This window comes from Mesocricetus auratus, unplaced genomic scaffold (genome assembly GCF_017639785.1).
Source record: "Mesocricetus auratus isolate SY011 unplaced genomic scaffold, BCM_Maur_2.0 Super-Scaffold_100023, whole genome shotgun sequence".
Taxonomy (NCBI): Eukaryota; Metazoa; Chordata; class Mammalia; order Rodentia; family Cricetidae; genus Mesocricetus; species Mesocricetus auratus.
In genome coordinates this window covers 13455731-13479890 of record NW_024429204.1, presented here as the reverse complement: position 1 = coordinate 13479890, position 24160 = coordinate 13455731, and the positions used below count along the sequence as shown (strand labels likewise).

The following is a 24160-nucleotide window of genomic DNA, read 5'->3' as shown; positions in this document are numbered from 1 at the left end:
TGTTTATTAAAATAATTGTTTTAACAGTCCTTATAAATGCATTGTTCTCTTTGTGATGACTAATGACAAATCCATTCTTAAAATTATTTCAGAATATGAATGGATGATATATGTGTGTATATATTATATAGCATATGCCTTCCAGCTGGCCAACATTAAAATCTTAATTAAAAAATTATCTTGATAGTTAATTCTTGGACCAGAAATGAAATTACCTTGTGTACCACTACAACTTAGCTGGAAACATGTTTGTATTAGCAGATATTAATATGACCATGTTCATTTAGGTTGACTTACCACATATTAATTTTCTGGACTCTGAAGAATTATTTAAATGCCCAGAATAGATCTTACCTGATCCTTCTGTGGTTTTCTAACCCATTTGCATAGTGTCAGGGACAACTCGCCAAGGAGTTTGCATGAACAGTGTTAAGAGACTAGATATACAGGAAATAATAGTTCACATGTATGCTTTCATAATAGGAGCATTAGAGAGGAAAAGCAGGGCTGTCACATGTCCCAAATCTTACCATGGTGCATCTTTCTAGGCTGTGACAATCTCCGGAACACCAAACAGGAGGGTAAGTCAACACTGGCGTCTTTGATGCCTCCTTCGTGACTTTATCAAAGCACCTTAAACCCTTCAAACTTGCTGCCTTTCACTGTTCCTTGTGCTTTTCATCTGTTTCTGTTAAAGGGAAAGCTTGTGGTTAGCAGTGTGGGTTGGGTCTATGGTTGGATGCGGAGTTCCTTCTTTGCTTTGCTCTTAAACTGAGAATGAAGTCTTGGAAGAGTAAAATCAATAGGGTTATCATAGGGCGATTTGACTGATTGCAATTGAATCAACATTCCCAAACAGCGCTTACCTGAACAGTGCTTAACTTGGCTACTCCATAATCAAAAGAACAATTTTAAATTAATACATAATTTTAAGAACCTAGACACCATCCAGAATGGAGGGCGTGGAAAAGGAAATTCAAAGCATGGATACTTGTTCTAATAAGTCAAATTCCTTTTATCTGATTTATTACGCAGCAATGAAAACAAAAAAAATAACCATTTACTAACTTTTGCTCTAGAAGCAATTTTGGATATTAGTAATGACTTTTAACAAGTGTGTATAATTTTGCATCGTAGAATTACAAAGTGTATAGATTTCTCTCCTCCCTTCTCACCTCTCTCATTCCCTCTTTTCCTCCAACTCATTTCCTCATCCTGTTTCTCTCCCTCCTCCCCTCCTCTCTTCAATGCTGGGGATCAAAACCAAGATCTTTCTTATTCTAGGGAAGATTTCCTTCCCTAGGCTCTGACACTAGCTCCAATTTCTCCCATCCTATTATTGTGTAATAGAGTCTGCCCCTTTGACAAAATCTAACACGTTACTATTTTTGGGTTCAGTGTTTGCCTCTATTTAAAAAAGTCAAATGATGTATATGTTCCTCAGTCTTTACACAGCTAATACACACTTCAGTTTTATCTTTCTTCCATTCACTTTTATATTATGAATCAACTGAAAACTGATTTTGAGAAACTCTTCCTTTGTAAAAATTCCCCTTGTTCAGACAACAGCAAACATCTTATAATGTGCTTAAACAGTTGAACCTTTTGCATATACAAAGTTTTAATCACCTTAGGTAAAGCTCAAAGCCAGGTATTTAAACTATGTGTGCTGTCCACATTTAATTTATAACATATGCAAAGCTCATAAATGCCATCACTCACTGATTTTTTCCAATATGTGAAATACATAATATAATACTTGCATCATGGTGACTTCAAAATAAGTCACACCATAATTTTCATAGATTGAAGATCCATTTCTCAGTGCCTTATTTTACTTAGAAATTTATCAGATATCGCATAATTATTCATTAACTATTTAAGTGTGTGTAATGTGAAAAAACATTGATATAGGAACTATTGGATGATCTTACAATTTTTCATTTTTTTATAATCCTAGATACTAAGAAAAATATTTGCAATCATATTTTTAAGATCCTATTATTTATTATCATGAGACTACAAATAAAACTTTGTAAACCAAAATGGTACCTACAATTAAACTTGCCATTAATAAATTTATGTATAGATTTGCATTGTTTTGAAACAAATATTATTAAAGCAGCTATAATAATACAAAGATTTACCTTAGCTACATAAGCCTAAATTTATAGTATTTCCTAAATAGTTCTGTATTTTAGACCCTAAAAGAATTGTTATGCATTACATTTAAATTTTTGCAGTCAGTTTGCTCTGTCACAAATCTGAGATTCTTAGAATTTATATAATTATCTATACTACAAATCATATGAAAGCGAATTTAAGATGTTATGCAATTTATTAATATACATAAAATCATTATGAGCTTATGGTAAGAGATACAGTCATTTTTAAATTTGAAAAAAGAGATTTTGAGTACTCTGTTCTATTCTTCAGACTTAGATGTGGTCCAAGAGCAAACACAGACACCCCCAGGTTCAGACCTGGATATTTTGTTGTGTTCCCCCCCCCCCCCGCATGTTGTATTTGTTCATCCACAAACCAGTCAATACCAGAGGTCAGCAGAGTTTTGTTTCTGTGGCCTCTCTACAAGAAACAATAGAGAAGTGAGAGAGATCATCTCTCTACAAGATAGCTTATCATTTCTTTTGAACAACAACAAAAAAGACAATGAATTTATAATCTCACGATATCAGGGACTTTTCTGTCTTGTATGGACATAACTTATTCGCTCATTGTACAAGAGAACAGAACCAGGCAGGTAGCTCACCACTTGAAACCAAACACAGTAAGATAAGAATACAGACAGCGAAACACCGAAGGATGTGTTTGCTTAGGTCCTCTTGTTAGGATTCATTCCCTATAGCCAAGGAAAAAGGACTTCACCTCCTTATACATTTTTGGCTGGTAAGGGGAAACAGGCACTTGTTTTGCTTAGTGGGATCTCTATAACTACAACACCCACAATTTAAAAAAGAAACAATTCCAAAAGTTAATTTTTATGCTTAGGCAAACATGAGATACTTACATTAAAATTACTTATATCATTAATAAAGAATCAGGTAGACATCTCTTTTAAAGTAAAACGACAGGAACATAGTTTCTTTAGGCTTTCGCATTTGAAAAAAAATTAGACCTGTTAACTATAGCAATGGAAGTTTGTGCTTTGAATTGTTAAATCTTTATAAGAAATATTTTTGTTTATTTATATGTGTCTCTTTGAATATATATTATATATAGCTAGATGTCCAGCGATAGTGTTGGATTCCCTGGAGCTGGAGTGACAGGCAACTGTGACCAGCCTGGCATGGTGTCCTGAAACAAACTCAGGGTATCTAGAATGTTACAGGGTATCCTTAACCACTGATCCATCCCTGTATATGCTAGTTTATCATATCTTTTGGAAAAAATAATGAATTTATAATCTCACAATATCATGGACTTGTTTTTTATAAATCATATGAAGGCATATTCCTGAGGTCTTTAAATAATCTTGTAACACAGTTAAGTAAGCCCCACTGTATGTAAAACAAAATGAACAAAGTAAAATCTTTATTTTGTGTCATGACCAAGTTTGAGAACTTTATAACAATGATGCTAATGAATAAACTCCATCATCACTTTAAAACTGTTTTAATTGCAGATAATTTTACAAAACATTTTTATGTTTATATTTTAATATTACAATGAATTTTAATGTTTATCCAATATTTGTCCAAGTATGAATTTTAAATTTTGGAATTACTCATTTATTTTTATAATTTCAGAGATCCCACTATAGATCCAAAGACCATATGCCCAATATCCTGCCACAAATATACAAGGAGGTAAAATCCCTTTTCATTGACCACAGCACTGAATAAAATTACACCTGATGTCTACACATTATCACTTGGTTCCTTCGTGAGCATGTTAGCTGTCTTCACCAAGGATCTAAGGTTAGTTTCAGCACGAAGGGCTGAAAGATGGGTGACCTGGGATATCAACCAGGCATTTTGTGCTGTCCACCAGTATTTTGGTTGTTGTTGTTGTCTCTTTTATTTCTTTGTGTTTTCTTTTTTTTTCCTTTGTGTTTTCTAGAACATTCTGTGAGTGCACATGGTGTGTGTGTGTGTGTGTGAGTGAGTGAGTGAGTGATTCCTGGAATTTACGCCCAAGGATAATTGTCTGGAAACTAATGAAAGGATTATAAACCCCACACCATATAATTAACACTGCCAGTCACAAATCAGGCCATATATTAATGCAGCTCTGTTAGAGAATTTCTTCCACTTCTATTGATGACTTAACAAAACAATCATGATTGCATTGACAGTGTGGAGGTATGTATCAACCAATGTGTAGAATCTGGATCTGTGCTTCTTCCTTTGCTGACTTGAATGTTGTAGACAAAATTAAAAAGGGGCTTGAAATCCCATGGATTCAGTAATCAAAATACAGCTATGTATTTTGCAGCAGATATTTTGTAAGATATAGTATTCATTATTTTGTTCATTATAAATGTTTAAAAATTTGAAAACTCATGACATCTGCAATAATTGATTCTTTTTTGAAATGTAATTGATTTGCCTTAAGCTGTACACTTATGGAATATACATTAATTACTTAGGCCATTAATGAGGAATCAGGAAGTTAGCCATTTTAAATTAAAATGCTAGGAACTTATTTCTCTAAGGCTTTGAGACTTGAGAAATTTATTTCCATTTACTGTAGCTATGGGAATTTAATCTTTAGGTTATCAGTAATTTTAATACATATAGAATTAACTGACATTCCATTTATTGCATGTAGATTTTATTTATATTTATCATAAGTGTTGTCTATATAACACTGGACAAACATTTAATAGTTAAAGTTAAAATAAAACATGCTTACTAAATTTTATGATCAAATAGTTTGGTGTTTTCGTTGGTGTTACATTTATTGTGTATTAAATGCCTTCGGATGAACAAAATACCCTCATTTTAAATTGCAACTTAATCTCTTTCTTTCTTTACTTATTTTTCTTAACTAGCGACCATCTATTGAAATGGACATCAAGCCACTAAAGAAATTATCTTGAAAGAGATTCTTTTTTTTATTAGATTTTGGGTTATTTCAGTCCCCTTAACTAGAAAATGATTTCTAAAGGCAACATATTTCAAATTTACATTGTGGATTTCAAAGTTAATTAAAAATTTAAGTTCAAAGGATTATCATAATGAGAACTTATGAGAGTGAATCCTCCCTATAACAATGTTAAGAAGTTATATTCATTTGAAGGATGTGTTTTCACTTTGTTTTGCACAATATGTGCCTTTATGACTGAACTTCCATTTATTTCTGTGACACATTTGGTTTTATTGATTTTTCTACTCTCAAGTTCCCTGCTTCTAAAAAAATCTGTTATAGTTAAAAACAAGAGCATGAAAAATGAACAATAACAACAAAGTAGCCAGGAAAGGAGAATTCTAAAATTTTGCCATAAAAATAATACATCAAAGAAATTTTAATCATAGGATTGTTTTAAACATGTACTAAATGCATATGTTGAACTGTTTGCTAATATTTAGGAAAATACACAGTCCCCTTTTGGGTTATTGAAGGCCAGTAATATCCAAGATTGATAATTCTTTACATGATCAGTCAATGTATAAGGAGTTTTTAAAATGGGTATCTGTTAAAGTGTGAAAATGAAGTAGCTGTTTAACATGTAGCATGCAAATATGTACAGGGACAACATTCCTGTTACTTTGCCAACTTCTTAACTCTATTCACGGCTCAGATGATCACTGCTATGACATAGTGTAGTTCTCCAGCTGTAATATATTCTCATTGCCCCCAGTGTAATTGTTCACTTAAATTAGCATTACAAAGATGGATTAACGTTTTCTGAGGCAATTAGTTTTAAATTTGGGGGGCCTACTTTTGAGAAATATAAGTCATAATTGTGCACATATCACTAGGTTACAAATTAATTTTTTAAGTAAGCGGTAAGAAATCAGTATAAATTATAGAATTATACAACCATATCAGCACACACCATTGTTAAGAAAATAAAGAGCATAACACACCATTTTTAATCTTTTTCGAGAACCACCTTTTCCTAAAACCTTTTTTAAAACCTTTTTTTCTCATCCTCCTATCTTTACTCTCTTTTATCTCATCACTGAACAGCCGATTTGCACAGTTTTCTTTGTGCTACGTATCATCTGTGGTATGGGTGGGCTTCCTTTGGCTTCAGGATGACTCTTTTGCCATGTGACGATATAACAAGTCTTTAAGATTGTCACTGTCTTTGGTAATACCGCTATCAGGCTTCTATCATACATAACCTGCCCGATCCGTACATGGTTTCCACAGGCTCACTGTTGTGTCTGTGCATTTCAAGCGCGTCTATTTCTTCTGCTTCCAAGGGCTTTCTACTAGGGAGAACTTCTGAAATCTACTGTGACAGGGTCTAGACTCTTCTTTCCTGGTCCCTCTTCTACCCATGATGCACTACGCCATGCGGGGTCCACAGGAGCCCATTGGGAGGTGTCTATGCATGGAACTATCCGCTAAACAGTTCTTCTGGTGCTTGCTTTAGTACAGTTTATACTTATTAAGCAAACATAATTCATTATACTAAACACGTAGTTAGTTACCAAAGTTGCTACAAGTAGAGCTATGGAACTCTTCCCATCAGACAGGAAGGCAAGTGCCAGGACCTTCAACCAAGAGGCCAAAACGCAGCCTATACTCAATGCGAAAAATATTTGAAACTAATAGATCATCACTTCTTTGAATTTTTGTTTCTTCCGAACTAGTCTGGAAATCAGAATTGGGTACTATAAACCTTAATTGACTGAGGGCACTAGTGGGTTTTAACATTGTTTTCTTTCTAGCATAAAGATCTAATCTTTAGAGTATTATCAAATTCCTTTATGTCATTTGTCTTGGCTTTTCTCCTCTGCCCACCGAGGCCAGATGCATCTTTTCACACCTATTTGTATTGTTCTAATAGTGTCTCACAAATTAGCTCTTCAGAACCCTGATCACACCCCTTAGCGTCTTCACAGTCTCTTGCTCTTTTTTAATGAAGCTCTGTCAAAAATTGTACTAGATGGAATCCTTCTGACTGGATGTCTTGAGCTGTTTTGCACAAAGGCCTTTCCGGGAAGGTGTGTTTGTATGCAAAGCCATTACCGAGCATAGGAAAATGATGCTTTCCGCAAGGCTTGAGTAAGTGAATAGTAAGTATCTAAATGGAGATACTTCAAAGAGTGCAGACACTAATGTTGAAGAGATGGCTCAGGCACTACAAACACTGGCTGCCGTTCCAGAGAACCCTTGTTAGATTCCCAGCTCTCACATGGCAGCTCACAACAGCGTGCAAATAGCAGTTCCAGAGTATCTAACAGGGATCCACCGGCACGAAACATGCACGTGGTGCGCACACAAATCTTCAGGCAAAACACCCACACCAGTAAATAAGAATGAATAAAATCCTCCCAAGAGGAGCACAAACCACCTGTTCCAATTCAGTTCAAAGGAAGATAGAGAAGGTTCTAAAAATAATTTTTGGGAATATCAAAACAGAAAATTACTGTAGCAATGAAAGTTTAAGGTGCTTGGTCCAAATGTGGATAAAACCGTGTTTTTAAAAAGCACAATTTAATTCCAATTTCCTTCTTCATTAGCAATGCATTCATCAAGAACATGTGAAATGTTTTTGCTGAGGCTGTTTCCTGAAAGAGAAAGTGAATTGTGATTCTGTTTCCTACATTCCTCTTTTTATATTGATTTCTGTTCATTTTCAGACATTCTGTATGATTCTTTCCATGCCTTGTGTAACATTAGAATCCAAGTTTGGTGACTTAGCTGTCCCAGAAAAAAAAAATCAAGTAGAAGGATATATGAAACAGAAAAAAAAAAAACTAAAAAAATATGTGTCAATCAACAAAGAATATTTTAATTTGTATGCTCATCCAATCAAAAGAAGCCCAAATAGTTTTAATACTAATGCAAAATTTTAGTACTTATGCAAAATTATTCACTTTCAAACCATTGCTTATTTATTTATAGAAGGCTATCATGTGGTTCTGGCTACCCTCATCCTCCCCATGAGCAGAGACAAGCTTTGAATGCATTCAAGTGCTAAGACGTTATGGGTGCACCTCCTTCTGGCTGGCATGATGAGAAAAGTTAAAACTCCTTGCATGATAATTTTCATCAAAGTGTGACTTTCTGTAGATCAGTAACACATTGCTAACAAAAAGATACTCTTCTTTTTCTGTTCAACCTACCCCATGTATAACCTTGTTAATACCTTATGAAGTGTTTCTGTGCCCTTACAAAGAACAGCAGCACATGCAGGGAATTTACGGTGCATTCCTGTCCGCTCTCTTCAGGTTTAGTGAGTCATATGCCTGAGAGATGATGGCCAACATGGTCCATTCCTTCAGAATATCATAGGGTAGAATGAAAGGTTGTTAGAAAATCAGACAAACCAGAGTGAAATTATCCAGTGACCTCAACCTAAAATGGGTTTTGCTTTCACATGGATTTCATTCACAAATCATAATGGAGATCTATAGTTCACCTTCCTATCCATCCAGATGAAACTAGCAATCAGTGTTTTCTGTAAATCAAGCTAGTGTGCGTACTAGCCTATGCATTTCCTTTTAGCATGTTATTAAGTTAGTATGTGTCTATCACAATCACCAATGAGGCAGTTACTCTGAGTTTTAGCTTTTTTGTCTGTATCAGTTGCAGAATAGAAATGCCACTATATATGTTCAGTTGAATGATCAATTCTTTCTCACCACACATAGCCTTTGACAGTTTTTTATTCCTCAAAACTATGGAAAAAATTCAGCATTCAGCTTCTGATTTCTTACAATCACAACATTTAAAAATAATATAAAATAGTATGAAATAATAATCTACTTAAGAAATGAAACCTTATCATTGACTTTACCCTAATTTAGGACAGTTACCTTAAATATGTTGATCTATTTTTTATAAATGCTTTGTGTCTCATTAATTACATTTGAATTCCCAGAAAAAGGAATATGTGTCCTTACATTTACTATACTTCATGGCAAAAGTATGCAAGTTTGGGTAACCACACATTCCTTAAATGTCCCCATATTAAGTGGCAAGGGAAATTTAACTCTTTTGACTGTGCTCGTTAATGCATTTATATTAAATTTCAGAATACATTTGGATAATGACTCCCAAAGGGAATGCAGTAGTGGAGAAGTATCATGTCTCTTTTGCCTGCATTGGGCCTTAGTAACATTTAGTAGTGTGAGTTAGGAAAGTGAGTGTGTGTATCTTTATCTTCCAACTTTAATATTCTTTGGCTTGATGTACATGGCCCTGGGAACTTGCTGTATTCCCTGGAGTTTCTGGCAAATATTCCGTGTACCCTCCTGTAATGTTCTCAAACTTGTACATGATCATCTCTAGAGGCATCCTTCTAGTTTTAGGTTGTAATAGTTTTTGTCACGTAGGAAGAACATAGAAAAACAACCATCTATTCTGCTTCTTCTACATTGGAAGTGATAGGTAGTGCTGTAGAGATCCTGTGATAGTAGAACATGGTGATACCAATGGCATCTTGGAACCTCAGTTCTTTCTAGTTCATCCTAAGACGTATTTGCAGTCATTGAATTATGTGTTGTTGTTGATTCATTTGTTTTTTGCTTCCATTTATTTGGACGGTACAAGTCTGAAATTGTGCCACAGAGCAGTTCAATGCAAAATTAGGTTAGCTTCTGTTAATAAGAAATAGTGTATGTGTGAGCAACGTGAATTATTTCAGAGGAAATTTACATGGGAGAGTTACCTGTGCAGTAATAATTAGGGGGAAAAACCTATAACTTAAGAATAAATAGGAGAGTGTGAAAATAGAGGAACTACAACATAAATATTACTTAATAAAAAGGACATTTAAGTTATCCCAGTTCATTAATAATCACACTATTCTAATTTCTGCATTTTAGGCAAAGATTTTCAAAGCAACTAGGTCAGGCTCTTCCTGTTTTAATGGTTGATTTCCAAACCAAAGTGATATTTTTTAAATTTATTTGTGTGGGTGTGTGGGTGTGTGTGCACAACAATGTGTGCATATGAGTACTTGAGTTCAGGTACTAGCTATACCAGTAGGTGTCCATTTCCTGGAACTGGAGTTACAAGTACAGGCAAGTAGGAGACAAGGAGACACCCAATGTCCTGGGACCTAAAGTCAGGTCCTCTGGAAGAGATCAACCTTCTCAACTATCGAGCTATGTCTCACCCCCATGCCAATATAATTTTTTTACTCTTGATTTATTTTGATATTCTTCATCAATTTTTTATTTCTGTGTATGTGTTGTGTGTGTGTGTGTGTGTGAGTGTGCACACACATTTACATGTCTTCTCTTCATATCATCTTTATTATTTAAGAAATGGTCTCTCACTGGCCCTCAATCTCTCTGATTCTGCCCTACTGGCTGACCAGAAACCCAGGGTGTCCTTGTCTCTACCTCTCCAATGCTAAATTGACAGACCCTTGCTCTTCTCCAGACTTTTTATGTGTGTGATGGAATGAAAGCAAAGTTTTGTCTTCGTGCAGCAAACACATTACTGAGCCAAATCCCAGGCCACCTCATCTGTTTCTTTTGAGTTCTTTAGACTGATTTGCCTATCCAGCTTAATTCTTCACAGCCGTTCATTCCTGCCAGTTTCCAGGATGAGTACGAGATGAGTGGCAGCTGACAGCTAATTAAGATTGCAAGTCTAACATGGAATCACTAAGGATTTCCTCACACAGTTTTGTGATACTCTTAGCCTTGGGTAACTGTAGCAAGTTTTTGCCATCCAGGTCAGCAGGTGGCTGAAGACAAGCCTAACGCAGGAGCAAAGACATGAGACTCTACAGTGGTTGTGTGTTCTTGATTCATTAAACAACAGAGCTGCACAAATGAACAACAACAACAACAACAACAAAAAACGCTCATAGGGAAATACAGACGTGGAAAAATGGGCAGCATGGTTTAGTCCTCCAAAGTATGTAAGAGGCAGGAAACCAGTCTTAGTAAAGAAAGCAAAGCGTATTTTGAGAAGAGAAGAGGCTTCCTCACATCAGACCTAGAGTCAGACCTCAGAGAATACAGGACCAAAGAAACAGTGTTCGAAACCACACTGTAGAACTAATTGCCCTAAAATCAAGGACCACTGTGCTTAAAATTTACATCCATGTACTGTATACCCTACATACTTAGAGACGGCAGGGAGGGGCTAAACTTTGTGGGAAAGAATAGCATACTAAAGTAATATAAATATGTACAGAATGTATAATTACTGTATACTGTTCTCTTTATTTTGCATCTATGTATAGCTTTGCTTGTCAAATGATGCAATGTTTTTTGGCTACATAGTATTACTACACATTTCCAGATTAAGAAGTAGCAATATAGAGTTAAAAAAAAAAGAACTCAGTCTCGTGGAAGAGGATCTGTGACGGAAAAACGGTCACTATTCAGTATGATTTAAGGAAATGGCTAGCATTTGGGACTCAGTGCTAGTAATTAACACTTAACATATAAATTTAAGGCAAGAGGATCTACATAAACCATCGATGTTTTGCAAAAGTTGAATTCAATTTCTATTTGGTTACTTGTGATTTGAGTACCTGCTTACCATTCATGTATTCCCAAACTCAGGTGAGATGCAATAAGACCAACTGCCTATATGCTTTTAAACAGTATTCTGTAGTGAGTTTCTGTATGACAGTATGAATGCCAGTGTTTGTGTTTGATCTGTCCATGTATACCACTAGACTGTAGGAACTCCTAGGAAAAGAACTGATGTCTCAGTTTTGTTTGTGAGTGGGAGTCTCTGCAAGCATGTGTGTTTCCCATTCCATGTAACATATCCTAGGAAAAAAAATAGTTACATTCATCTGGGAATCAGAGGGCAAAGTTCAATTACCTATTTCAATAGTAAATCAATTTTATTAGACATTAAAACATATGTAAGGGAGCTAAGTTTTGACTGAACACAAGGCTGTGAGAGATGTTACCAAGTAAATAAATTGGTCACGTGTATGAGAGTTTTGCTGGAAGAAGGATAGTAGTACTCTCTGACCAAAGTAAAACAAAATGCTACACTGCTTCATTAAGCTTTGTTGTTTATAAACTTACACTTTTAGTGCAGAGGCATGAAATACATAATTTTTAAAAACTTTGGTGTCTACGAGAGAAGGCAGACAGAGTTATTTTTGGACATGGGCTTCTGTGAACGATTATTGCTTTTCCCTTCATGATAGGACTTACTTTAGATTATGCTAATCTATACCATTCATGAAGAAAACAGGGCCAAAAAATAGAAATTTATGAACATCAGATTTTCATTTTGAAAACTACCTCCTGAAGAATGCAGGATTTTTTTAAAACAAAAAGTGCAACTAAAACCTCAAAATAAATCTCTCCTTTTCAGTTTTCTTATTACTTAAAAAAATCCTGAACATAGTGTTTTTAAATTTAGGCTTTAAAAATGTCCTCATGCTGAGGTCCTGTTTGCCAAGTTTTAGTTTGGAGGGAATTTTTATAACTGAGGAGAAAAATCTGAAAATAGAATATTTTAAATGGAAATTCTCACACACTCTGGGTGCGAGCCACAAATGTTGCCAGTATTTGAGAATGAAGGTGACTTTTCATTATTTTTGGGGACAGCCATGACTTCATTTGGTTAGAGGACAAAACTTTATGCTATCTGTGTTAAACTGGTTTAACATGCTAGGATTCAGCAGCATGTGATCATGCTTAATAAGAGAGACACAATTTTCAAATTCAAAGAAGTATTTGTGCTCTGTCAAGTATGTTATAGAAGTCTGTTATGCCCATATCTTTTGTGTTATCTTAGGATTTAGCTGGAAGGTCTGGTTTAGAACTGACTCTGGACACCAGATTTCTTGTAGTTGAAGTGATCATAGCGAGGCATCTTTGCAAACCTAAAAGATTACCTCTACAGCCTTTCTCCTGACACTTTCATCTTGAAAACCCAAAGGTCAGCTCTCCTTTGGGGAAACCCAGCATATGTCAGATGATTGTCAGGTCCCAGTGCGCCTTGGTCATTTCTCATCTCTGAGTGGGGATTTTGGGTTACTGGAATCAAAAGTCACATTTTCAAAACTGGTAACTGTTTGTGACACTGGCTGCATGCCAAAGTCAGTGGCTGATTGAAGATCAGAGGGGCAAAGTGGGAAATTAATGATTGACGTTTGGGAACAATGAATGATGCACAATGCTAGGAAAAAAATGGGAACAAGGTAGACACCCAGTGTAGGCAGTTGCCACATTCATATGGGTCAAAACAAACAGACACGAAAGCAAAAGAAATAAACAAAAGGAAAAATAAAAGGTACTAGCATTCATAAGTTCCATCTTCTTAGGTTGTCTCCTGAGAAATAGATTTCCAAGAAACAATGTATTTATTTTTACCCAAATCACAAAGAACACTTGAGTAATGTAGAACATTTGTAGGCATCTGCTGAATTTTCTTTTAAACATAACTCACATTAAAGGAGACAAAGTCCTTATTTTTCCTGGAACCTCTCTGTGCTCTTTCTTCCACTAGAAAGACAGTAAGTCCAGACTTAGCAGAAGGTAGACAGGCTTTTTAAACCCTTGATGTGTCTCTACTGTATGTACGGTCAAAGTGAGAGCACGCAGCTTGGTGAGAATAAAGGGAATAATGTTTTAAACAAATGAGTGAAAAACAAGTGACTATTCCATAGGACAGGTGCATAATTTAGTGATGGGATATTGCTTAACTGTATCAGGAAAACTACATTTACTTCCTCAACTGAAGGGGGCTTTCTAACATCTGTGTCTGGAACTAATTCTGATAACCTTGACATTCAAAATGGAGATAAAGGATAGATAACAGTTTTAAAATGGGCTACTCTGGCAAGAGGAATTATCTAATATTGATAAGTAAAGTAACGTGACATCTGTGTTGAATTCCAAATTGACTTGTCGAACTGGGTAAGAAGCTGAAAAGACGGGGCTTATTTTCAAGATGTTTAATGCCTTGGGAGAAGCCAAGGTCAGCACTGATGCATGGCTGAACCAAAAAAAAAAAAACACTTTCATTCTTAATGAAAATCTCTTTCAGGGAGAGAGGTTGACAGCTGAGGAACAGTGGTGGTGTAAAAAGTTTAACATTTTGGGGGGGGGACTTAAGAGACAATTTCTCAGAGAACTGAATTGCATTAGAAATTACAATTTAAGGAGGAACCAAATAGTAGTTTTTAAAGTAATGCTTGAGTTATATATCATGGTGAGCTGAGCTCTGGCATACATAATGAATCAAGTCAGTGTCTGCAACTACAGGTTTTTGTTTTGTTTTGTTTTGTTTTTCGAGACAGGGTTTCTCTGTATTGTTTTGGAGGCTGTCCTGGAACTTGCTCTGTAGACCAGGCTGGCCTCTTAACTCTCAGAGACCCTCCTGCCTCTGCCACCTGAGTGCTGGGATTAAAGGCGTGTGCGCCACCCAGGCCTGGCCTGCAACTGCAGTTTTAAGGTCTCCGAAAAGGGTCCTTAATGTGTGATAGCCGGAGAGGCCGGGGCAAGCCAATTCAGGCACATGCATATGAGATTCTTCGTGGACCACCAGAAACTTGCAATAACTCCTTCACTCTTCTCTGCAACCTGCTTGCAAAATGGATGGTGGTTCAGTTGATCCCGCCTTGATTTAGATATGAAGGCACATGCCGAAAGTGAGATTTATTCTATGGGGACTACAAGGAAGGCGAACGAGGCAGAATTGCTGGAGATGGCTGCCCAGTCTACTATGGACATAGGGTATTTTTTTTCCCTTTGAGGAAAAAATGGTTGAAGCCAAAAAAGGCAAATCTCATGGAACAGGTAAGAAACTGCTGTTTATACTCCATTAGCTCCTAGAGGGCAACCAGCCATTGTTTTCAGATGGGGGAGGTGGTTCATCCAAATTATTCTCGTGCCAGTATCAGTGGGAGAGGGATCCTTGGAACTTGACTCCGCCCCAGTGAATATTCCTAAGGTAAAGCAGGAGCAGACTGGACTGGGTCATCTTAGAAAATGTGAGCTTGTCTGCCAGATGGAAGGAGAATCCCAAAGCCGCCACCAAGGACTGGAAATCGGATCAGAGAAGATGTGCAGAAACCCGTGTTTGAGCCATTATCGTTAAGACATAGCCAGGTTCCTTTCTTAACTTTCTTTTCTTTTCTTTTGGGGAGCACTCTTATTTTGCATATCAATCCCCCATTTCCTGTCCATCCCATCCTCCCTTGCCCCCTACAGGTCTCCCCATCCCACCCCCCCACCCACTCCCAAGGATAGTGAGGCCCTCCAAGGGGGATCATCTAAGTCCTTCAAGTCATTTGGCTGAGGGCCTAGACCCTCTTTCCTGTACCTGGGCTGCAACAGTACCCCTCCATAGGGAATGGACTCCCAATGTCCATTTGTGCACTAGGGATAAACAGTGGTTCCACTGTTATATAAAAAAAAAGTTTCTCAACTTCTATAACTCTAGTTTGTAATGGATCAACTGCTTTCAAACTTCCCCAATGAGAATTCTATTTGCATTAGTTCATACGTTCCTTTATAAAATGTTAAGAAATTTAGTCTTGAAGGAACTCTTCGTAGAATTGCAGGCAGCGGCAGCAGAAAATTAGCAACCTTAACAAAAACTGAACTGTGTTACTTACGTTTAGTATTTGGCTTCAGCTGCTCTATTTTCTCTACCCAATGTCATATATATATATTACTGGATCCTGCGGTGACCATGGTATTCTTTCCCTCACTTGCCAGCAAGTGCCTCATGATGCATAGTCACATCTCTGTATTCTCTGTCCCCAGTGTCATGCCTAATACCTGGCAGCTACTCCAGAAATGAGTAACCAATAAATAAATGAAATCATCACCTACAACACATAAGCCTTCTCCTGGGAACAGGTCCTGTTCCACTAAGAAACTCTGTGTCTGTATAACGAGGTAGAAAACAGGATGTGTGGGTTTAGGGAAAGCGGTCTATAAGTTTATTCATCATTAGTTTCTGAGATGTTTTACCGTAGGAATAAAAAGACTGCAATATTTATTCTAGTTATGCATACACCAACTTCTAAGAATCATATGGAGGGATTTTAAGGCTTGAGGAAAAATATTTGATTAGCTAATACTTGTCTTGAGTTCAGACAAAGGAATCACTCATATCGGCACAAATAAAATTTCACATTTTAGAACCTTTAGAAATTATCAGGGTCTAGGCTTTCTAGAGTATACTGAAAGACGTGTATGTGTGTGTGTGTGTGTGTGTGTGTGTGTGTGTGTGTGTGTGTTGGTCATACAGACTTCCCAGAGATGTATATCAAGATTTGGAAAATGTTTTAACCTGGAGTAGTAAAAAAATGTTCTAGAAAACTCTAGATTCAGAAAGCATAGAAAGCTCCAAGGAACTCTTTCCGGCTTCTGTTTTTATGCTGTTCAACAAGATGTAGAAGGAAATGCTCCCAGATTTAATGGCCGTTACCTGATAGAAAACAGACATCCTTTGGATTGTCCTTAAGCATACTGAACGGCTCTAAATGAAATTAGGAGAATTCACTGAGGCCAAGACGGTTGAGGAAAACAAATGGGCAGAAAGCAGGAGCTTACCACATTAGGAACACACATGTTTTCAAAGTTGCCCTATAGGAAGTCTGCATCACTCAGGGTCAAAGTAAGTATTGATGTGTGGTGTGGAGAATGTTTATATCACAGAGGTCTAAACTAAATGGCAGAATTCTTTAAGTTTGGCGATCTTAAATTCTGCCATGTTGAATCTGAAAGGTGATTTATTTTTTTCACTTAAAAACAGGTCCACAGTATCTATTTGGGTCCTATTTTTTTTTTTTACGACATGTGTTGCTTCCTGCTTTGCCATCAAACTGAAAAGTTTATTCGCATATTGTCCTCAGAAAATCAGGTTTACTTCTTATTTTCAACCATGCAATGATTTCCTCATGATGTAACCTTCCAGGCACATTTTGTTTCAACTAAATAAATATGTTCAGGTTGACATGAATGAAAAGAAAATTGCATGTTTTCCTTTTCCATTTCAAGGAAGCAAATTGCTAGCACTTTCTTCAAGGAATAAAGCACACAAATACTGTGACGAGAGCAGGCTTGGGTAAAGCTAGAGAGATAACCTCCTCACCACACACCCTAGTGGGATGACAGTGCAGTTTAGAGACTTAAGCAGTTCATTAGGATTCACAGTCCAAGCAGAAGCTTCACTCTCGGGCCAGACCTATAGCAGCTGTAAGACAATGATTTATTTATTGTAATAAATGTTACTTCTCAATCTGTTTACTTTTTCAGTGGTTGCGGTCCCAAAAGAAAAAGGTCTCTCTCCAATTAGGACTGGCATGTATTATCTGTCAACTTTATATAGTACTGTAAAAGTCATCGGGCTGACAGTAGTATTAGCAGGATGTTTTATAGATCCTGTGCTGTGTGAAGTTTTGCATGGGCAAGGAGTCTATGGGTCTGTGGGGCTCTGGGGTCCAGGATAAGGTTGCGTGTCGATGAGTCGTTGCTGTGATTCTTGGTAAATGAACATCTGGCTCGCATATTGATTCCATGTGTGAAAATGAGATCAGCCCATATAATGACCAGAATCAATCAGGCTGCAGCCGAGGAGTAATGTACACTGGTCTTGATTTGTTAGACAACCAGAATTGGCAGCACCTTGCATAATTTGGCACCAATTGACAAAGATTAGGCTGTTTCAGGGCCCTGGATGGTTATTAATTTGACCCCCCTTAAACATTTTGCAGAGCAAAATCAGCTGTAATGTATTTGTCCCAGTCTTCTCCTTTTCATACTAGCTCTAATTGTTTTAGACACACAAGTGAGCTTGTGGCCTGTTCACTTTGCACAGGAAAACATGAATTCTTTGATCCATACAATATTCTTTAGCTCAACCTTGGAGCTATTTACTGAGGAGATTGCCTTGCAGACAGACAGTAGAACAGTTCTTTGTGAGGAGAAATGAACCTGCTTCTATGGGTTTCAGCTCAAGTTTCTGCTACTTTCAGTAGGTGGAGATATAATGAGCCATCCTTATTTATAAATAGGAATCACTTTGCTTTTGCATATATTTTTGAAAACTGAAAATCAAGTAGACTTTTGATCTGATTTTCTTTTCGCCCTTTTCACATTCATGAGAATAACGCTAAACCTCAGAAAATGGCCAAATTTGATTTCACTTCGGCAAGCTACACAATTGGGAATGAAAACCCCTGAGGTTTTAAAACACCACCCATATTTATTGTAAACATTTTGTAACTAAGTCACACTAAGGAATTTCCAGGTACAAAAGTCACCATTTATAGCTGCCAAATTGTCTTAGAGTTGCAGGCTCACTTGCAGTGAATTTTGATTGCCTTTGGGTTGGTATCCCAATCAATATTTCTTTTATTTCCCCAATCAAACGACATACATTTCAATATTTTCTCTACAAGTTTTGTATATAGTACACACGTATTGTAATAGTAGAAATACCAGGGCAGTTCCACAAAGAGGTTTTTTTATAGGGTAAGATGTGGATTCCATTAAGAACCTTTGTTTTCTATTTATCTCAGAAGAGAAATCAAACTGGAAAAATTATTTTCCAAATAAATCCTTGAAATGATTTTCAATCTCCAGTTATGTTAATGAATATTTTCTACTGTATTCAGAATTTAATTTGTTGGGCCTCTTAAAAGCCATACTCATTTTTTTTCTATACTTGTTTTTATTTCATGTATTTGCCCTACAATTTTATAAATAATAATGAAAACATTTTTCCTTAAAACAATCTTAGACGTTTCTGATTTTTTACCCGTGACTACTGGGATAATGAACATCATTTTTGGCAGAGTTTCCTTTATGTTTTCGTCAGTATTTTATGAGTAACTCTGGGGAAGCTTTGGGCCATGCTGGGTAAGTATTTATAGTTCATTCACAAGACAAACTGTTGTCATTGAGAATTGAAGCAAGATTGGTTAACCACAACTAATGAATGAAATGTCTTCTACTCTGGGGTGCACCTTCAAGTTGTAGATTGATGCCAATGGATTTTTCAGCGACTGTCACACATCGGAAGTTTTTGCCTTTCCCTTAGACATCTTCCTTCATTGACAAGTAGAACTTGTGGAGGGAAACAGTTTTTTTTTTCAAAGAGTAAGCACACACGTCAGATTTTTCATTGAGAAGCTTTTAAGTCTAAATGAGCATGCCTCCTGAACGTCTCATTTCTTCTCAATCCTAAATTGTCCTCAGAATGCTTAAACCCTAACAAAGGGTCACACGGTTTTGCCAAATTCTTCTCATGATTAATTTACAAGAATTTTGACTAAAGACGTTGGCACCAAACACATACCTCTTGTAGGTATGAAGTTACTTATTTGAAAAATATCGAGATTGGAAGAAATGATAGGGAAAATGCTACAATAATAATAGAAATGGAGTTTTAAAATCCATACCGTAAAATGATACCATCACACATAACTTATATAATAGAAAGGACACTATCAAGGTGTCACATGGTTGATGTGTTAGAAAAATGGCAGTATGTGGTTGCCTCACACATTAAAACAATTTCAGCACATAAGGTTTTTCCTGTCTTTTATGACTATCCCTAGGTAAGAATTCTTGCATATCAAAAATATTCCCACCATGATTTTAAATTGAGGCCAAGTTGTGTTTCTGGAATGTGTGATAGTTCACCACCCTGTCTATACTGTAAGTGAAACCATGTTAACAGCAAAGGTACTTAAACATGGTTTTGATTACATTTTAAACATGGTGTGGACAGCTTTATATTTCACAAGACAGTTCTTTGTCTTTTTGTATATTGGTTAATTTGGAATAATTCTGTCATTTAAGTTGTCCATAAAGGCTAATTGATAATGACAGTAACATTCAGGGCATGCTTCAGATGGCTGTCTTCTGTTTCCCTTTTATTTACATAAGAATATTTGTTTGGTATGGTGAAACATAGTTTTGTCAAAATGACAGATGCCGGAGCTCCCCGCCAGCATGTGAAGACATATATCCTTTGCCATGTAAAAAAGCCAGCCTAAACTGCACATGCACTGTGGTATCTAAACATAAAACATTCTCTGGTGGTCTTGCTGGTGTGGGTTCTCATAGAACTCAATAAATTTTTCCTTTTTATTGTGTTTTCTCATCATTTTATTTCAGTTGTAATTGTTGTGTATTTTAACTATCTAGTTATGGGATAAATCCCTCCTGTAGGAGACCTTGTGTTTTCAGTAGCAATGTCTTCAGAATTTTTAGAAGAAATGAACTGAATATTTCCATGGAAAATGATGCAGTGCTATCAGTTTACCTCACAATCACATGTCCTCTACCATGTTGCAAGAAGTGTTTGCTATCTCCTTCCAACATATCGCATTTTAGTCAAGTCTATTTGAAACGGACCATGTGTTGGGCATGTACTTTCAGTTGTATGCACTATGATCTTACTAAAACTAGACTGAATAAAATTATTTTAGTTTTCATATCAGAGGGTATGGAAACACTGAAGTAATTGTGACAGAGAAAATATATTTTGGGAAGTAAGAATCCCTGCTTTTGGCTTGATTCATTCGGTGTATCACTTCATAAAAGGTGCAAAAGAAAACTAAAGATTGTTTTATTATGAGCTCCCCCAAAAGACCAGTGATTGGGTCTTGTTATGGCTGGTTTACATCCTTAATGCCCTTGGATGCCTGACCCTTTTAAACTCTTCTTCCTTTGTAAAGGACTGTTAATGTAGACACATAGTACATAGACTAAGTGAGATGTAATATAGTTTTAAAGTTGAAACCATAGCAAAGCAGAATTGAGTTTACAATAGTCCATGGCCAAATGGAAGTCACCAGAAAGTGAGTAGGGTATGGCAAATGAAGCAGAGGACAAGGAAAGTGCGTATCAGGTCAGAATCCAAACTGTAAGTAAGATGGATAATTACCATGTCCTTTGTAGATGACCACTCTAAAGGATCACATCTGCGGACTTTGAACAGCTGTTGGGAAAACATGTTAGCTGAAGGAAGTATACACTCTTATCCCCACATGCACAATAATACCAAGTAAAGGAAATCCTGCTTTCTGATGCTGTATTAACTCAGGTGGACTTAATATTTACCATATTACCATATTTAGAAAGGAATGATCATATTTTTCTGTCAAGCTGATGGCAACTTTTAACCTTTGTTGTTTGTCTACATTAATTATGATTTTCTTCTAGAGCTGAAGAACTCTGAAAACATCTGACAAAGCTATTTGATGTTTAAATTGAGTACTTTTGTTATATATTTTAATTTGGAACTCAGTGCTTCAAGATACATTATATTTAATTTACTCTATTTTGGAATGTGGAAGTATGAGCCTTGTAGTTCATTTGCTAAAGGTAGATAATAAATCAAGAAAGTTTTATTGAAGTCACTGAGTTTTACTTTCTTTTTGTTTGATTGAGCTGATTTCAGTTTCTTTGATGGTGATTTTTGACAGTAATACTAACCATTGCTGAATTACCTAGTAATTCATCATCCTTTGTCTAGTATCTTTAGCTTTTACTCTTACAAAATTGAACAGAGAAGAGAGAGGATGAAGTCAGATTATTTCTCCACATTAGTATTGAAGTTTCATTATGAAATCATTTGTCAAAATCCCTTCATTGTGATTAGTAATGAGCACTTATATTAACATGCTTAAATGAGGCTGCTTCTTAAATGTTTACATACATACAAGAGTATGAGTATGTACATACAAGTGTGTAAATACATACATACTAATGTGTATAAATATTTTAGACAGGAAACATTGCCCTGCCCTTTCTGACAATTTCATGCCTTTAAAGTATTTCTGTTTCCTCTTTGGTACTCATGGGAGTCACACAGGACATTATTGGGCATCAAGTATGCTTCAGGTATTGAGTGTAGATATTGAAGTTAAGCACAGGTTTCAAGTTTGCTTATATACTATGTAAACTTGGTTCAAGCTTTCAGGTGTTATGGTACCTAAGTCTCATAAATGTCCACATTTTCATATTTTTTCATGTCCCTTGCCTGTGCTCAGCTCTGGCATCAAAGAGCTAAGAGGAGGGGAGTTGGTAATTGGAGATAATTAGTCATTTATTTCTCTAGTTTTTGAAGTTCAAGCTTATTAGTACCCTGGCTCGCAAGGTTTTGTTATCTTTCTTGAGCTATTAGATTCTATTTTTTTCAGGCTTGCTTCATTTTTTGATCCTCATGCATAAGAAAACAAAAGCTAACTCAGAGAATGTCATGACTTAACTGATCTGGCACTCTTCCCATGGCTGTATTTTGTTCTGTCAAGAAAAACTTCAGGTAAAATCTGCTGCATATCATAAGGAAGTAGCTGTGTCTTCCAGGTGATTTCATTCCTAGCTTACTTTTAAGCCCCATGGAAGGACTTGCCTGCTGCATAAGCATGATGACTCTTACATTGCCAAGAAAGTAGATTTGACCACCTAGGTTTTTATTGAATGTTTGTAAAATTCCAGCAAACAGACATTAGGTCATATGTGCCTTGTAGACAGATGATTCTTCTGTCAGTAAGAACAATTGCAGTTACAGGGTCTAGAGACGAGGGAGGGCTCAAGGACCTGAGTTCAAGCACAGGAGCAGATTAGAAGTGGAGATGTGGGCGGGGCTTTTGGTTGTTAATGTTTGTTTTCTGTGTGTGTGTGTGTGTTTCTTTTCATTCTTTTTATTTCTTGAGAAATTTGGGAGATTGGTACATGGAGTTTGTGATGATTGGGTACACCATGTGACTAACAATGGCGAATAGATTCCTATTTCTCTGGGATTCAGATTGGCTGTAATTTTTTTTGAAACTTCTTCAACTTTTACTCTTTGAGGCCCACAATTTGGTATTGTATGCAGGTAAGGTTGTTACTCCAGGAAGAAAATTCATGTTGGTGAAAAGATTTGGAATTAGTAGCTTTTGCTCATTGCTTGAAAATCAGGCATGGGTGTGATTTTTTTTCAACTACTCACAGTGCTCTCTACAGCGTGGGGATTTGTAGGCTTGGTTGCGAAACTGTGTAATTTACTGTTTGCATACTTCCCTACCATTATTGTACATTTTGATCACCAAGTCATCTCACACGCCATCCAACCTCTCACCGCCTGACTGTAGCTGGACCATCAGCATAGCTCCTGCTCATCTATGTGTTTAGGGAATGAACAAATAAACAGCTGTGATTAAATAAGAGAAACGTGTGGAGGGAAACAGGGGAAAGTCTAAGGAAGATGTGATTTAGGATTCTTATCCCTGGAGAGTAAGCAAATTACTTTGATGAAAAGCAGAAGAGAGTTGAGGGTAGTGATTAAGCCAAGGCAGGAAGGGCAGTAACGAACTGTATGCTGCTAACTGTAAGGGCTCAGTTCGCTCCCCAAACCAAATCCAAGACTATGTGAGGATGTACAGTAGAAGAAATCCCTCTTTAACAATAGGTGCTCACGCTTTGGTGATGTGTAGTTTGGGAACCTGGCTTGACATGTGGAATTTCTTTATTGTCAAGAATGTCCGCCATGCTTTTTGTTTATCTTCTAAATTTCAACGCAATTATTTTCAACTAAAGAGAATCAGTGAGTGACAAGCTACATCATATTCTTGTGTGTATCAAATTATAAACTGGGAATGATTTTAAAATGACCATTTCTATAGTATTTTATTATAAAGTGTGGCATATAAAGTTTATATTATACTATAGTCTAAGCATATAGTTTTATAATCTTTAGAAATTGGTGAAAGCTGTTCTGCATAAAGATTTTTTCTTACAGAATTTGATGAGGTGTACTTTAGCATGTTGAAAATAGAGTTGGTTGGTTTTTAATGATGGAGATAGACAACTGAGATAAACTACATGAGATAAATACTACAATGGATATTTTATTATAACATGCTAGCGATGTGTATTTTTAAGTAACAAGCCCAACATTTTCCTTTATGTTGTCCTGTCTTAACCCTTAACCAGTATCTCAATTAACATTATATCTTAGCTCAGTACACACATAGACACAGACACACACACACACACACACAGAGAGAGAGAGAGACTAGTTATGTTGCTTAGATGAAGAAAAGTATTAAATAACATTTATTTATCTG

At 36.3% G+C, this 24160-nt stretch overlaps 1 protein-coding gene across 8 annotated transcripts in view; it reads left to right on the top strand.

Annotated features, from left to right (window-relative positions):
* Trps1 (transcriptional repressor GATA binding 1) overlaps window positions 1–24160 on the top strand; it is a 226473-nt gene that overhangs the window by 122184 nt on the left and 80129 nt on the right. For 7 of the 8 annotated variants that reach the window (XM_040730620.1, XM_040730621.1, XM_040730623.1 and 4 more), the window contains one exon: window positions 549–581. The exons of the other annotated variant lie outside the window; for it this stretch is intronic. In XM_040730620.1, coding sequence (XP_040586554.1) covers window positions 549–581 — 33 coding nt within the window. The remainder of the gene's footprint in view (window positions 1–548; window positions 582–24160) is intronic. 8 annotated transcript variants of the gene reach the window in all.